Source organism: Rhipicephalus sanguineus, chromosome 2 (assembly GCF_013339695.2).
Source record: "Rhipicephalus sanguineus isolate Rsan-2018 chromosome 2, BIME_Rsan_1.4, whole genome shotgun sequence".
Taxonomy (NCBI): Eukaryota; Metazoa; Arthropoda; class Arachnida; order Ixodida; family Ixodidae; genus Rhipicephalus; species Rhipicephalus sanguineus.
In genome coordinates this window covers 14,429,890-14,445,683 of record NC_051177.1, presented here as the reverse complement: position 1 = coordinate 14,445,683, position 15,794 = coordinate 14,429,890, and the positions used below count along the sequence as shown (strand labels likewise).

Sequence of the window (15,794 nt, the reverse complement as noted above, 5' to 3'; positions counted from 1 at the left end):
TCGAGTGGTCTAGACGTCGACGAGCAGTCCATTTCTTTGGAGTTAGACAGCGAACCCCACACGCTCCAAGTTCTACTAGGTAGCACAACGTGATGGGCTTGTTGGGCAAATTCTATATCTAGATGCATTTTGGAGCGGCACACAGACGAAATGATTAGAAAGACTGTGCGTTGTCTTGTCTGAACCGTTCGTCTGTCTACTTCCTTGCTGGCCGCTTATGGCTAAGCTACTAATCGCTGAATTTGACCACTAAGAGAGGAGTCGATGCAGGCGAATTCTCGACAAACCAGGCAAGCAACAGGGCCAAGACCACAAAACGATGCAAGGCATAAACTTATGCGAAATTGCATCAGTAACAGAGGAACGATTTTTTTTCTGTGACAGAACTGTAAGAATGGGCTACTCACTATATGGCGTCGAGGACAATTTTTTTCACGGGTTCCATTTGAGCAACGCCAGGGTACTCGAGGCAGTGGTGCAGCTCGCTCGGGTTCATGTGGTCGAAGCGGACGGCGGCCATGAGCTTTTCGCTGTGGGGAGACCGCTCGCCAGGCGCGTGGTTCAGCCATCGCATTGCCGCCTCGAACACTTCTTCCTCACTGCACGCAGTTTGGTGATAATTAATGAAACTTTGTTCCACACTTGGAATGGAGAAAGTCGGGTGGCAGTCGACAAGGCACAGTGCAACTGTGGCCCTGTACTGCTAGTTTTTAAGCATTAAATTGTTGCTTGTCTCAGACATTGATTAATTTCAGAATTTCTTATGAAATCGTGCGAACACTTCTGTTCTGACTATGCTTTGTTAATTATGTTTTCAGTAATATTTCCCTTTGGGAAAATTAGCTTTTCAATGTTATAGCATGTGTATTGTTCATTGACAATATCGTTGAAATGCATTCTCCTTTTGCTGTCTTACTGCCACAGTGAACCTGGGGAGATTGGGTCTGGTCAGTGTGTTTCGAATGCAGGATTCTAAGCTCCTGCAATGCAGTATTGCGCAGGTGCATGCTAACGCGACTCCTCACCCGAGGAGTGTCGCCAGTTTCTCACCAGCAGGCTGTGCAATATTTAAACGGTATACAGACAACGTCGCGAGGTCACCTTAATGCAGTAGTGTTAAGGATAATCGTGATAGTTAAAGAATAAGAATCAGGGTTCGAGCCGGACTCGAACCCAGGCATTCTGCGTGGCAGTCAACTATTCGAAAATAAGAACATTGCACTCTTTGAAACGTCCAGATGCTTTTGCAGCAAACTAAAGAAAGTACAAGCGTCTGTTGATAAACACGAAGACAACTTGGCAGACTCCACGTGGAAAACGCCAGCTTAAAATTGTCCTGCGCTCGAGGTATACCTTTACGCCCATAAAGTAGTCTGCATTCTGCACAGGACAATTACGAGAAAGCGAGGTGACACTCCTTGCGCGACCGCTTTCCTCTACATGTCCCGTAGTTGAATCGATGTTACAGGGCTTATGTGACATGTGTGTTAGGCCGCTTTCGAGATGCTGAACGCGCGTCCTTAAACACATACATGTGGTCAGCGAAAGAAGTGCGAAAATTGTTACGCATTACGACACATTTATAGGCACGCAAAGGGCAGCGTCCTATTTCGGTCCGACTGAGATATGACTGTGTGCCACGTTATCGCATGTGCGTCTCGACACTTGGTTACCAGTGACATCCAAGAGCGTCGGCGGAGAGCAGCCGGATGACGTCGTCGGCGTCCAGTTCGAGAAACTCGCGGGTGGCCACGGCCGACATGAAATGCGCTGTGAGGAAGTGGTAGGCCCGCTGCTCCTCCTCGGCCATGTTCAGACGTCGCGCCGCGGAGAACATGAGGATCTGCTGACCGGTCGGCGTCGTCTCCGTCTCCATCTGTGCACACGCGCTCAAAGTAAGCCAGCTTTCTTGCTGTGCACATATAGAGGTTCGCATGTACTCGAAGGCGTTCTTAAAGTTCTGACGGACGACGTGTCCTGCTCAATATTCGCCGCGAGATTGGGCTACAGGTGGCAGCACCGTCGCCGCGCCAGTGTGGATAGGCGGTCGTCGGCGCGTACGCAAACGCACACAACAGCGCTTCGTTGTGAGCGATTTGGCCCGATTTCCGGCAAACAAAATGCGTTGACTGCAGCTTTGTGGTAATATGTGCGCTCTTCATTCCCGAACGTTACTATTACCTGTGATAGAAGCGCATTCTGCCAACGAACGGGGTTGCTCTCCTTCGGCAACAGTCGGCGTTTTCGCAATGGATGACGTTTTCTTGTTTTATTTGTACATGTTCAGCTTGTGTTCCACCTACTACGCACTGCTGTAGCGCGACTGGATTAAGTATTTACTTGTTCATATGGATACCCCCAACAAAAAGAAAGCCCGTATTCCTGCACGATGAGTTCAAATAGCACTTTGTGCACTGCGTGCTCAAATATTCATCCGCATTTCTTATTCAGTTCTCCAAAGTAGAACATTTGATAGATTCACTGAGGAAAGCTACGTGGCTGACAGCGCTTTAGCGCTACAGAAGCGTTTAACACGCACACACTTGTTTTTATTCTAGTAACAGTACACAAAGGTAAATGCACACCACGGAACTTTGTTTGATTAATTACTTGCACGACAGTAATGGAAGAAAGGCCCGGTTATTTTACGGGACCAAAGTACGTTTTTTCACGCGAATATTGTTCACTGCCTTCCGTCAATCTATTACAACGCAACACAAACGTTCAAGACAATGTAAAGCAAAAAAGATGTGGCTTCGCGTGAAATTACTGCGACATAAATGTAAAGTACGCCGTTTGGATTAATTTTGACCATCGGGGCTCTTTAACGCGTACCTTAATCTAAGTACGTGGGTGTTCTTGTATAAATTTCGCCACATGTTAAAACTGCGCAAGGCAACTCAGTTTTGCGATTTCCGTACAATCCATTTTCTGTTATTTTAAGGGGACAATTTAAGTACCGAAGTGTCAGACGTGACTTGACAGAAATATTTCTGTGTAGTGGGACCAGGACCATAGACAACTAAACCTCGTCGCGTGACCTATAAACGACAGTCCTGAAGTTATAGCACCTAACCACAACCCGCAAGTGCATGAGAGCCCTTTTTTTACTACTGAGCCGCTAAAAGGCTACATTCACATGAGATTTAATACTTCTCACCTTTAGGGCAACGCCAAGTGCACTTTGCAATGCGCTTGAACCACAGAGCGGCACCTACGCTGATATAACTCGTGAACGGAGGGTACGACGACCACACACAGTATTCTTGACAAGTGCACTCACTGATCTTATTGCAGTACATATACAGCCGATCAAGGCCAAATGCTTCATTACGTCGCGTTAGGCATACGTACGAGCGGTTAAAGTTGCACTAACGCAACGGAACAAACCGCCTTTTGAGGACCTGCATGACGTACGCGCACATGCAAACACAACGTGGCTAGCAGAAGACGCATGGAGCAATCCACACTAGGCGCGGTTCAGTCAGAAGCCGCCAGGTGGCAACTCCGCTCGATCTCGCGGCCAATAGTGTTGCGGTAAATTGTTGGTAAAGTCGCATAGTGATTTACTGAAAAGCGCAAAATAACCAGGACCAAAGAACGACGGTAGACGGCACTGCGCCCGTCCTTTCTTTTGCCCTGGTTATTTAGCGATTTTTAGGGTCCACCATTATGGTGTATTCCTCTGGCGCGTTGTACGCAGCAATTACGCCTTCTCGGCTATTGAAATTTCCTGTCGGGGGTTTTAACAAGAAAGTAACGCGCACTTGCAACCGAAAGAACCCAGCGGACAATCAGGTCAAGGAAAGCACAAGGGACACATTACTGTGTCGACATTTTCTGCTGAACGATATTCGCTCCTTCTTGTTATAACCGATTGCTCACCTGAATGCAGTGCTTGACGACATCAGACATGTGAAGACGGAAGGCCGCGTTGAACACGTCGTCCACATTTTCCGGTGTGACTTGCAGTTCGCCCGTGTTCATGTACTTCAGTAGCACGGCAAATGTCGCTGCGGAGACGCCCGACAATTTGAGCTGGAAGCAGAAGGAGCCGCATGCGTTGCCGTTGATCCTCGACTCGTCAGGGAAGTGAAACACATTCTAGGTTGGGTGCTCTCGATAGGCCTAAGTTAACCAAGTGAAATTTATATGCCCCCGTCTCAGAAAGATCAAAAGAAAAAGACTACAAGCTATCGCGTTTAGTTTATGCGAGAATGGTGGACTTGCTTTCACGAAGCTCGCGTTCTTCATTTGTGAAAAATGAGAATAGATTCCCGACCACGAGCTTCGGTGCTTAGATTTAAACGTGCGTTCGTTCGAGAACTGCCGGTGCTCAAAATGAACCCTCACTACGGCGTGTCTCACATCCTGGGTTCGGCACGCGAAACCGCACTGTTGCATTGCAGCATTGGAAGGGCGCAAAACGGAGATCTGTGCCTGCAATAAATACACTTTTTTGCATTTTCCGATAATGAAGTTTACGGCCCTTAATAATTGATAAAGAAGGAGTAATTCTATATATTTATATCCCAAATGAACGCCGAGAAACGTTTAATTTGTCTTGTGTATCGTGTTTCTCGAAAAATGAAATATACAACATGTCTTGTATATGCAACATGTGTCTTTAAAAAAAAGAAAACGAAAGAAAAAAGACACCGTGAGGTAAGTCCTCATTTGGTTGAAGGAAGTGTATGTTCACTGCAAAACAAAACTGCATAAATACGAAGTGAACTAGTCGTCCGGTCACCGGCCGGCACATCCTTCGAAGTGGGGCGGACGGCCGGGGCCGAGAATACCTACAGGGTATTTTTTAGACAGATTTTTTATAATAAACAACCACGCAACTATCGTTTTCGCGCACGAACTTTACGTCGGAGCGGAGATTTTTTTCTCTGGGTCCGATTGGCCACCGAGGAAGAACCAGAGTGAAAATGACGCAACGCGCACATATGCTGCGCAGCCACGCCCACCTAGCGCTTGAGATCGCGGCTCTCAGTTCTGAGCGCGCAACGAGACATTCCTTTGATAACAGTCTGTCGCCAAGTGCGAAGTGCGTGCCGTAATTGGATTTCTGCATGCTGATGGGTGGGGTGCAGCTTCGACGAATAAATAATGTGCCCGGCCCAGCTTTTATGCATAGCGGCAACAAGGTGTGGCAGTGGTTTCTCTGCTGAGCAGTTCATTTTCCGAAATTTCGCTGTCATCCCTTTACCACCGTGAGTGGCAGATACCTGTGCGAAACCGAAAACTCTGTGCGAGGTCGGTTCCCAAGATGCTGAGCGGCCATCACAAAACGCAGCGAATGACCTTATAGGGACTCTGAAACGGTTTTCACGATTTTGTACAAACGCACTTGAGCCGGTAAACAAGTCCTAATGATCATGTGCAGACCAATTTAAGCTCTCTGCGTCAAGTGTATAATTTGTTTCAAGATTTTAAACATGTGAATCGCTACAGATCGCAGCGGCTCAGCCGAACAAGTTTTCAATTTACAGCTTCCAGTCTACATAGAATTGTCCCGTTATACGTAGCACCTGCGATCGATCCGATTGGATATGCTCCGTCTACTTCACTGAACCTCTGGTGCACAGCGAACGTCGTCTGCCCGTGTTACAACGCGCTTCGTGTTGAGTTGAGCTGCGCCACATTATTCAGTTCAATTCAATTCAAGGTCTATTTTTCTTTCAAAAGAAGAAAGGAGCAGTCCCAAAAAAGCTACTGCAAGGAGTAGCTTGACGGGCTGACAGGCCCCTTAAAATGACAGCGACAGTGCGTAGGACAAAAAAAAAACATAAAAAGAAACATTGGACAAATGGTAACAAGAAATAATGATACACGCTAGTGAAAGACTGTTGAACATTCGTATAACAGGAAACATTGGTGTAAAAGCAGCTTTAGCTAGATGAAACAGATCACGTAAAAAAAAAAAACGACAACGGTGAAATAAGGCAACATATATTTGAAAAGATTTGTACAAATGGACAGTCTAAGAGGAGTAATGTTGTACGATTTTTATATGAACATATCACGAAGCTCTTGTAACGTTATGTTTGCAATTTCAACAGCATTTTTTTTTGTTGCAACCGGTTTAACGCTGATGGTAATGGAGCATTTGCTTCCCATAGTTGGTATGACTTCGTGCTACTTCCTACTTCTCCGGATTACCCCTCGCGCTTGGCGTGAGAAACACCCTGGTATGAGTCGGATCCTTCCCAGGAATATGTAGCCGAAAGAATTTTTCGAAAAGCTAAAGTAGCACCGGAAATATAGACCTTTTCTTCGTGGGCGCCGCCATATTGCCTAGCGAGCGGCGCCGTCTCTGGTCTGGCTTGGATTGAGGTATGACTATTTGTCGTGCATGCAAATGTAAGAAATGAACTTCTTCATGCAATACAAATTGGTGAAACACTGCTCACTCAATTTAACGGCTTGTGTTTTATTACCAAACAATAGAACAAATGATTTACACAGAACACTTTGTGGAAAAGAAATAGGTCACAGGTAGTTAGGCAACAAGTCATCACTGTGTTCTAGCGTAGATTGGGTGATATTTCATCAATCGTAGCCTAATTGAAGGTGTCTCTTGTATAAGTGAACTTGAACATAATGTGCAGGAGGACGAGGGAGGGCACATACGACCGAGTTTTTCCAGTTTTGTGCCTATTTGCTATAGTCCTCGTCTTTCTGTGTTATGTATGTAAAATTCTGAATTGCGAACAAGCCAACCTGTCTACTGCTTTGAATATAGTATACATGCAACTCAAACGAACCATTATTTTCTGAAGAACAGCTATTTCATTGAGGAGGACTGTAATACATATATATTTTTTTAAATTCGTGCTGCGTCATCTGTGCAAGGGGAGCGCCAAGTACACATGGACGTTCAGAAGGGAGAAGTACAAGGGCATTAACCTTTTTATTTTGCGGGAGACATGTCACTGGTAAATTTGTGGATGTTGTGCTTGACCAACGTTACTAGATTATCTTGACATCGGGGCAAGCTTTTGGCATTCGCTTTAAACGCGGCGGCGTGATGCTTAAAAATTGGGAAACGCTTAAGCTTCACCTTTAAGAGTTGAACGCGATAGCGATATCCTGCCCCTATAGTGCGCACTTCGAACACTACGAGTGTTTAACAGAATGCGCGCACTAAGGTGTGTGCCTTAGTAATGGGTAGCATGCTTTCAACCAGGAGAAATTTTTTCGAAGTTGCGATGCACCCACTACGTGGTCTTAAGGGAATACGCGCAGTAATGTGTGTGCCTTTTGTAATGGGTGGCTCTCTTTAAACCACCAAGTCGTTATGATATTGACATGGTGTGACGCCCGATGGCAATGTACGCTTGTACCACGCAATATTACTGCGATATTACATCTCGTACTGTGACAACTGTATACAGGAAGCGTATTTTTGGGAAGCATGAAAGTTACTTTCAGTGCAGCTCCAAGCAGAGGCGTGGCTGTGTGGTAGAACACCTGCTTGCCACGCAGACGGCCTCGGTTCGATTCTCACTCGGGCCCAACATTTTTTATTATTTATTTTATTTGCGGCTTTTTCGATTTTTCGGTCACGGACAAGATGATAATTTTTTGCTCACAACCAACGGCGCCGACGCCGACGGCGGAATTTCTGCGATACGAGCTCTTTAACGCTATCGCGTTAATAACGGTTAATTAGTAAGATAGTAGGTAGTCTCCGAGTATGAAAGCAACTAAATAAAAAAATATCAGTTATAAAGATCCGTTGTATGCCACGCTAAAGCGCGAATTGCAAATAAATGCTGATTGCGGAAATAGATTATCGTTCAGCTGCTCAGAAGGCGCCGCTGCCACTGCGTGCAGCTCCCGACAGTAGGTGCGCTTTAAATGCACTTAATGTAGGCGCGTTACAATATTGCCGCGCGCGTTTCTTATTATCACTTTGCTGCATTCGGTTTTCGCCCACAAAGACTGTCAGCAACGCTCAGCGCAAACCGCGCCTCATTGTTCGAGAAGCTTCGCGATTATTGTAGATCGTTTTGTTAAGATTGCGCGCAAAACGCGAACACTCGAGCTTATTCTAGAACTTGTGCGACAGCCAGCGATAACGGTGGAATATTCGACGGCGCATGTATAAATGCCGACACGCTTCACCGCTTGTCAGTTTTTTGGCGGTCGACGCTCTGTTGGCCGCTATCAGCGTACGCTGTGTATCAGTGTATTGCTGTAGTTTGACTTTCAGTTTCCCGGCCACAAGTTCGGCCAAATAAAAAGTTTCATCTCGGATACGCTGTCTGCTGCCTTCGTCGACGTCACGACCACGTGACAATATCCTTGTAAGTTGTGACTGTGCCGTCTGCGTGTGTAACTTTTATATGCTATGGGAGCGGCAGCCGCGAGCGCGTTGACGGTAAAAGAGAACGATGGACACGGGCGCCCTCGCGGCTCGCGCTCAGTGGCCGTTGACAGTGAGTAGCGGTCGAGTCTTGGAATGATAAAGACGTGTTGCTCAGTGTCTCGTCCTCGTCTCTGGGGGGTTCTGCGCGGCGGTGGGCTGAGACCCCTACAATGCAAACGCAAGTCGTCTTAGAACAGCTCAGAAGACGCTGCTGCCACTGGACGCGTGCAGCTCCCGGAAGACATTACTAAATTTGCCCCACAGCATACGTCCATGGAATGCACATACGTTCGGCCAGCTGAAGATACCTTTGTCACGCTGGCATCCACGAATTTCGGGCGAGCGAAGCATTGTCGATATATGGAGAAGCACTCAAGAGGGCACACATCTATCATTTCTATAACGGCACGACATGACGAACCGAAGAATTCGGAGCCGAAGGTATTCACTTCGGCCTGCATGACACCCCACAAATTATGTTGTGGCCTTACGTAAGCTTAAACACGGGCCTATGGTTGTTCTTTAAAGACGACTGGAAGCAAAAGTACTCTCAGTGAGTTGACAGTGGAATTCAGGTTGTATTATTTCGACCTTACCGCTGAATCCATCTTCGGGATATTTTTGACGTGAAGTGTATTATCCAAGGGTTAAATGATCGTGTGTATTCTCTGGAATGATAATCCACCCCTCATGGCTCACGAGGGGCCGCTTTCCGGCCTGTTAATAGATAACCTGCTTGCAACTCGATCTGTGCACGCACTGATCAAGTGAGAACGAGATACACACAAGTTTTGTAAGATTTGAGGCCAGTTACGACATTCAAAACTAATCGGAACAAGCGAGGCACAAGAGGCTGCGATACCGAAAAGGCAGTGTGGCCAAAGTTAGGTTACGCTCGAACGTGCGCGGGCGCGCTGAGTTCAGCAGACGACAGTTGGCCTCTACCGGAAGTGAGTCATCTTTTTGAAAACTCGCAACAAAGTTTTACCATATTTCAGCCTGTTTATTTCCCTACAGCAACTATTATACTAGAGCACTGCACGGGCCCGGGCCGACCCGAAAGCCCGAGCCCGGCCCGGCCCAGCCCGCGGGCCGGGCCGGGCCGTCCGAAGCGTTTTCCGGCGGGCCCGGGCTGGGCTTGGGCTTGAATGTGCGGGCCTGGGCTTGAAGCCGCGGGCCTAGGCCGGGACCGGGCTTGAGGCTGCGGGCCGGGCCGAACTCGGGCCCGCTCAATAAAAGGCCTAAGTCGGGCCTTCGAGCACACGCGAACGTTATGCATTTCATAGTCTAAGGCATTCTGTGCCAATTAGCTTGATTGTATAATTATATTGTACACGGCGATCACGTTTCCGTGACGATGTTAGAATATGAACGATTTATATTTTGATCGGCTTTCGGTGGGCTCTTCACCATATGTAACGTTAACGTTTTTTATCTTGCTGCAAAAAATTATTAATCAGGAGCCTCTTTTAAAAATATTGTGTAATTAATGTTTCCAACGCGAGTGTAGAAAACAGCATTAAAGAAAATGTCCCAGGTTCGCTTCTATCCGCTTTTTCATGTTAGTTGTACACTTCTTTTAAATAAATTTTGTTGCTATGTTTTATTTTTACTATACTGAATGACTTTGCCATATAAGCAACATTTCATTTATATTCCTTGGTATTACGTGCTAAAACCACGGCATGATTACGAGGCGCGCCGTAGTGGGGACCGGATTAACATCGACCACCTGGAGTTCTTTAATGTGTACCTGAAGATAAGTACACGGATGTTCTTGCATTTCGCCCCCATCAAGATGCCGACGCCGTCGCCACGGGAATCGCACCCGCGTCCCAGGACCACGACCTCCTCTATAGGAGGTCGTGCCCAGGACTTAACAGCGAAACAGCTTAACCGCTGAGCTACCACTGCGGGCAAAGCAACATTTCTATGCATGAACACACCGGATTTTCCGTCCGATCGGCCGCTACAAAGCGCAAGGCATCATTAACAATCATCATCAACAACTAATATCCTCTAGCGGGCCGGGTCCGGGCCTGGTCATGAAAACGCGCGCCCTTGATAAGTTTAGTAATGAACGCCCGGGTCCGGGCAGGGCCTGGGCTTAGAACCACGGGACGGGCCGGGCTCGGGCTGGGTTCGGTCATGCACGCCCAGGCCCGGGCTGGGTTCGTTATGTACGACCGGGCCCGGACAGGGCCATGGCTTGAAACCACGGGCCCGGGCTGGGCTCGGGCTTCATAAAGCGGGCCCGGGCCGAGAAATCAGGCCCGTGCAGTGCTCTATATTATACACAGTGTCAGCGGGAACAAGCGCATCTGATCCGAACGCCGCTCTCGATTTATGTCGGCTATCGGCCAATGAGGATGCTATGTCTTTTGCGACGTAAACTGGCAGATCCGCGACGTCAACGTGCAGACGCCCCGCCCACCGACGAGAGTGAGAACCGGCCTCTGTTTGAAAAGAGGGCGCCTGAGAAAACGGCTGCTTCGCGTTACGCTTGTAGGCTTTACGCGGCGAGCACGACTGCAATATTTGGCTGAGCAGCCGTGTCAGCTTTCCGCAGGATGTGTTTTTTCAACAAGCCCAAGGGTGCTTCATGACCCTTTAAGATTGGCTATCCTTTGCGAAGCGTTGTCTTTGCCTTTTGTGCAGAGTTTGTAATAACGGAATTGCCTGTATTCGTAAAGTGATAGAAGTATTAGGACGCGAAATTTTACAAACTGTTCAGCTGTATGTGACAAATAGGGAATCTTACAAGTTAGTCTGATAATTTGCTTTTGCAGAAGAAACAATTTTGTAATGTTAGCATTTGCGGCTGTGCCCCACAAAAGAGCACCATAGTTCACAGTGAAGAGAATAACGAGTTATAAAGGAGTAGATTTACGGTAACCGGAAACGTTGCACAGTTTCGCTAAAAAAAGTCGAATAGTACGCGAAAGATTTTTAACCAAGAAAGTAACGTGTGCATCCCATGACATTTTAGCAGAAAAATAGATGCCTAGAGTTTTGAAGGACTGAACTTATTCAACTGATGTACCATTGATAAATAGCGGATACGCGAGACATTCCATATGACGCGGACGAAACATGAAAACAACTGGAGGTTTCTTTTCTGAGACACGATTAATTGCCCTAGCTGCGCTATGTGCTTAAAATCTAGCGAACGGCCACTTGTAAAGCTCCGAACTCGTGTAAGGCAACTGGCGAGCGGAGTCGCTTGAGCTCGTCGGTCTCGTCGGTGCACCGGGCTCTCGCTATCCGATGAACGCCAGGATGCACGCGTCTGCGGTTGTAACTTCACCCCTGAAGACCCAACCACAGTGCCACGCTTCTCGGTGATCATTCTCAAATACTTCCAATTCGTCCGCATATTTGGCGCTTGCATATTGTCGGCGTACAGGAGACTGAAATGGGAACGGTTGCGGCACCTGGCGGAGCAGATCACAACCACCTGGTGATGCGCTTCATCGCCTGCGACGTCTGCGCGTCCAGCGAGTGAATGAGGAGAGCAGGGGCGTAGCCAGGGGGGGGGGGGTTCAAACCCCCCCCCCCCCCCGAAATTTTTCAATTTTGCTTGCGTATATATACACGCACACATACAAACGCACGCACGAACATACATAAAGTATGGTTGAACCCCCCCCCCCCGAAAAAAATTTCTGGCGACGCACCTGGAGGAGAGCCACATATTACTGGCCGTAGCTGCCTTAAATTATCGTGCGATCGATTTGATGGTGCCTACAAACTTTCGAAAAGCCGTTTCAGGGTCCCTTGAACGTGTCTCCAGCGCTACCATGATGAAGCATTAACACGGCAAGTTCGGCTAGTTGGTACGCTAACAAAAGCGCGGTTGAGCGCTTTTGTCTACCAGTTTTTGTCCCTCGTCTGTGCCGCGCTGCACGCTGAATAAAAGCTGAACAGAATAGTCACAGGGGACGAGGCAGTTTCGAAACTGAAGAAGCGAAAGCGCCAGGGGAAGCATTCTTATTCTCTGATAGCAAAGTTCAAGAAAACTTTCTCCAGCGGCAAGTGTAATAATAATATTAATAATAATAATAATCAATCAATCAATCAATCAATAATAATAATAATAATAATAATAATAATAATAATAATAATAATAATAATAATAATAATAATAATAATAATAATATCTCGGGTTTAACGTCCCAAAACCACGATATGATTATGAGGGACGCCGCAGTGGAGGGCTCCGGAAATTTCGACAACCTGGGGTTCGTGCACCTAAATCTGAGTACACGGGCCTCAAAACATTTTCGCCTCCACCGAAAATGCAGCCGCCGAGTGGGATGTGTATGGCTGCTGTGTTCTGCGATGGCAAGGGTCTTGGTGGAAATCATGGAACCTGGCACGAACATCAGTGCAGCCTCGTACAGCGTGTCATTTGAACGTCTACGAAGGGCAATTCTGAGCAAGCGACGATGAATGTTGTTAGGAGGCATTTTCCTTCTTATGACAATGCGCGGCAACAAAGAAGCTCAGGCAGTGTTTTCAGTGTTCGATGAGCCAACATGGACTTAACTCCCTCTGATTGCCATCTCTTTGCCCACATGAAATGCTGGCTAGGAGGACAGCGAGCTGCAGAAGGGCGTACAGCTGAAAGTACAGGCCTTCTGCGAGGAAGGCTGGTGCCACGCTCTTACGACAAATTTCTCCATTGAAATGGCGACTCTCTAGAGCTGGTGTGTGCGCCAAAATGTTCCCAATAAAGCAGTTTTAATTTTCACTCTGATTGTAGAACGTGACACTTTATGGCATACTCATCCTTTAGAAATCTCAAAAAACATTGTAATTTGAAATATCAATCATCGATATTTAAGGCCCCCATCGAGGCGATATCGAAATTGAGCGCGCCGGGCGCTCAGGAGACGCCACCGCTTTGTGACGTCAGAACTTCAGGTCACGAATTAAAAAAAAGCCGAGTCGCAGCAGGATCAGGAAAAACGGCAAGCCGTCTCAAACACGCAGGTGGACCGCTTATTCTTTAGGCTTGACGTGTAGTACTTTCTTAAATTTTAAATAAGCGCAAAGAACTCTTTGGCTTGTCTGCGCGAAGAAGCGCCTTAGTGGCTATAGTGGCTGCCCCTACGTTTTACGCTGTACAGTGAAAGAAAAAGTTGAAATTACGGTTTTCTTGTGTGCAGTGCGAAAAAATCATAGAAACACGAAACGTCATACGCAATGCATGAGCGGTCCGTTTGTGTATTTCAGACGACTTGCCGTTTTTCCTGATTGGATTCTGCTGCGACGCGCCCTTTTTTTAAAGTTTGTCACGTGAAGTTCCGGCCTCACGTAACACCTGCGCATTAGGCGTGCTCAGTTTCGATGTCGCCTCGATCGGGGCCTTGAATTTCGATGATTAATATCTCAAACTACGTGTGTTTCTTGGGATTTCTAAGAGATAGGCACGCCATATATTGTCACGTCTTACAACTTTTCCATATTGTTACAACTTACGTCGGGAAGCGTTAACTGAGAATGCTCGGCGGCGGACGGCGAGATGGGGTGAGGCTACGGAAGCAGCAACAAAATCCTCGTCCTCTTCTTCCACCACTCATCTGCCTCGCTGCAGAGGCGCCGTTGTACATCTCCTCGCTCAGACGAAGCCCGCCGGGCGAGTCAGGTGCCCTCGTTGTGTGTATGGCATTAGCCGGGCGACGTGCGTAACTTGAGTTCTTGCAGAACGTCGGCCGCTGGGTGTGAGGCGCGCTATCGTATAGTTATAGCTATCGATGATGACAAACGGTCCAGCATAGTGTGGCAAGAACTATGTGCACAGACCGCGCTTCCGTACTGGGGTCCACAACCACACAGTGACCGGGATAGTGCTCACAAGACAGTGCTTACTGCCGTATATCTGGTCTTTGATGTGGTCTGGGAAGCTAGAGTGCGCAGCCGCGCGAGTCGTCGATCTTCCCCAGCCCGACAGAGAGCAGCTACTGATAGATTATCAGCGGTCATCAAAGGGAGGATAGTGTCCAAGGTATAACGAGGCGGGCATGCGTAAAGAAGGAAGAATGAACTATATGTCGTTTCGTGTCTTGCTGTGTGGAACGCGTATGTTATAAACGGCAATATCTCGTCCCAGTTCTTATGATTGGATGCCACATACATTGAAAGCATGTTGGTAAGCGTCCGGTTCGCACGCTGGGTAAGTCCATTTGTTTGAGGATGGTAGGGCGTTGAATACCAAAAAAGGAGAATCACACAAGCGTAATAATGCCTTCACAACATCTGCAGTGAACTGGTGTTCACGATCGCTGATTATGACTCGAGGCAGCCTGTGCTGGATGATGACGGAGTGTAACAAGAACAGAGACGGCAGCACCAATCCTGGAGGGGACAGCGGCCGTCTCGCAGTAGTGAGTCAGATAATCGACGCAAACCCTAGAAGATCGATGCCCACTTGCTCAAAAGGCGAGCACGCAGGCGACACAGGCTGGAGATGACCGGCGCGAACTTTCGTAGGATGCTTGTGACGCTGACACTTCGTGCAGCTGGCGACAGTGTTCGATAGTCTGACGCATTCGCGGCCAATAAAAACGCTCTTTAGCTCTGCATAGAGTCCGCGCTGCTCCCAAGTGGCCTGAGGTTGGGTCTTCATGGCACAGAATAACGGAAGCTTTCCGGTACAACCAATAGCAGCGAAGGCCCAGGTGCAGTGTAATTCTTCTTGCATAGTCTCCATTGGGAGCACAAAAACGACGCGCTATCGTGGAATTTTGAGCGGCGGAAAAGTATGTCTGCAACTTTGGGTCTCTCCACTGTTCAGCATCGAGCTCGTCCACGTCGGGAAAAGCAGGATCAAGGGTAGATAGGTAATGGTGAAAGTTTTCCGCGTCGTGGATTTTAGTGGCAGTCTTGAAAGGCAGCCAGCGTCAGCATGGCACCGGCCGGTCTTGTAAGATACAGTGAAGTCGTACTCGTGCAATTAGAGAGCCTAGCGCGCAAGCCGACCAGATGGATCTCGTAGACTCACAAGCCAGCAGAGGGAGTGGTGGTATGAGACGATCGTGAAATGCCATCCGTAGCAGTATGACTGAAATCTTGGAACTGAGAAGACTACGGCAGGGCATTCCTGACCGGTCACAGTGTAGTTGCGCTCCGGCTTGCTCAGTGAGCGGCTGGCATAAGCGATAACATGTTCCTTGTCACCAATGCGTTCGGCGAGTACGGTACCGACGCCCACACCACTAGCGTCTGCGTGAAACTTCCATTGGGGCGGAGGGGTCAAAGTGCCACAGTATCGGTTGTGACGTCAAGAGACACTTGAGCTGTCGAAAAGAGGCGTCACGTTCGTCTGCCAATGGAACGGATGATCTTTTCGCAGGAGGCATGCCAGCGGGTGAGCGACGTCAGCAAACCGATCAATAAATATGAGCAACAA

General features: G+C 47.9%; 1 protein-coding gene across 1 annotated transcript in view; it reads right to left on the bottom strand.

The window, feature by feature from the left end:
- Nucleotides 1-406: 406 nt before the first annotated feature.
- The window catches only part of LOC125757100 (kelch-like protein 29), a 29,260-nt gene continuing 13,872 nt past the window's right edge, over nucleotides 407-15,794 (bottom strand). Inside the window, exons 3-5 of the mRNA XM_049412205.1 lie at nucleotides 3,886-4,038; nucleotides 1,674-1,876; nucleotides 407-599 (exon numbers count right to left, since the gene is read on the bottom strand). Coding sequence (XP_049268162.1) covers nucleotides 407-599; nucleotides 1,674-1,876; nucleotides 3,886-4,038 — 549 coding nt within the window. The remainder of the gene's footprint in view (nucleotides 600-1,673; nucleotides 1,877-3,885; nucleotides 4,039-15,794) is intronic.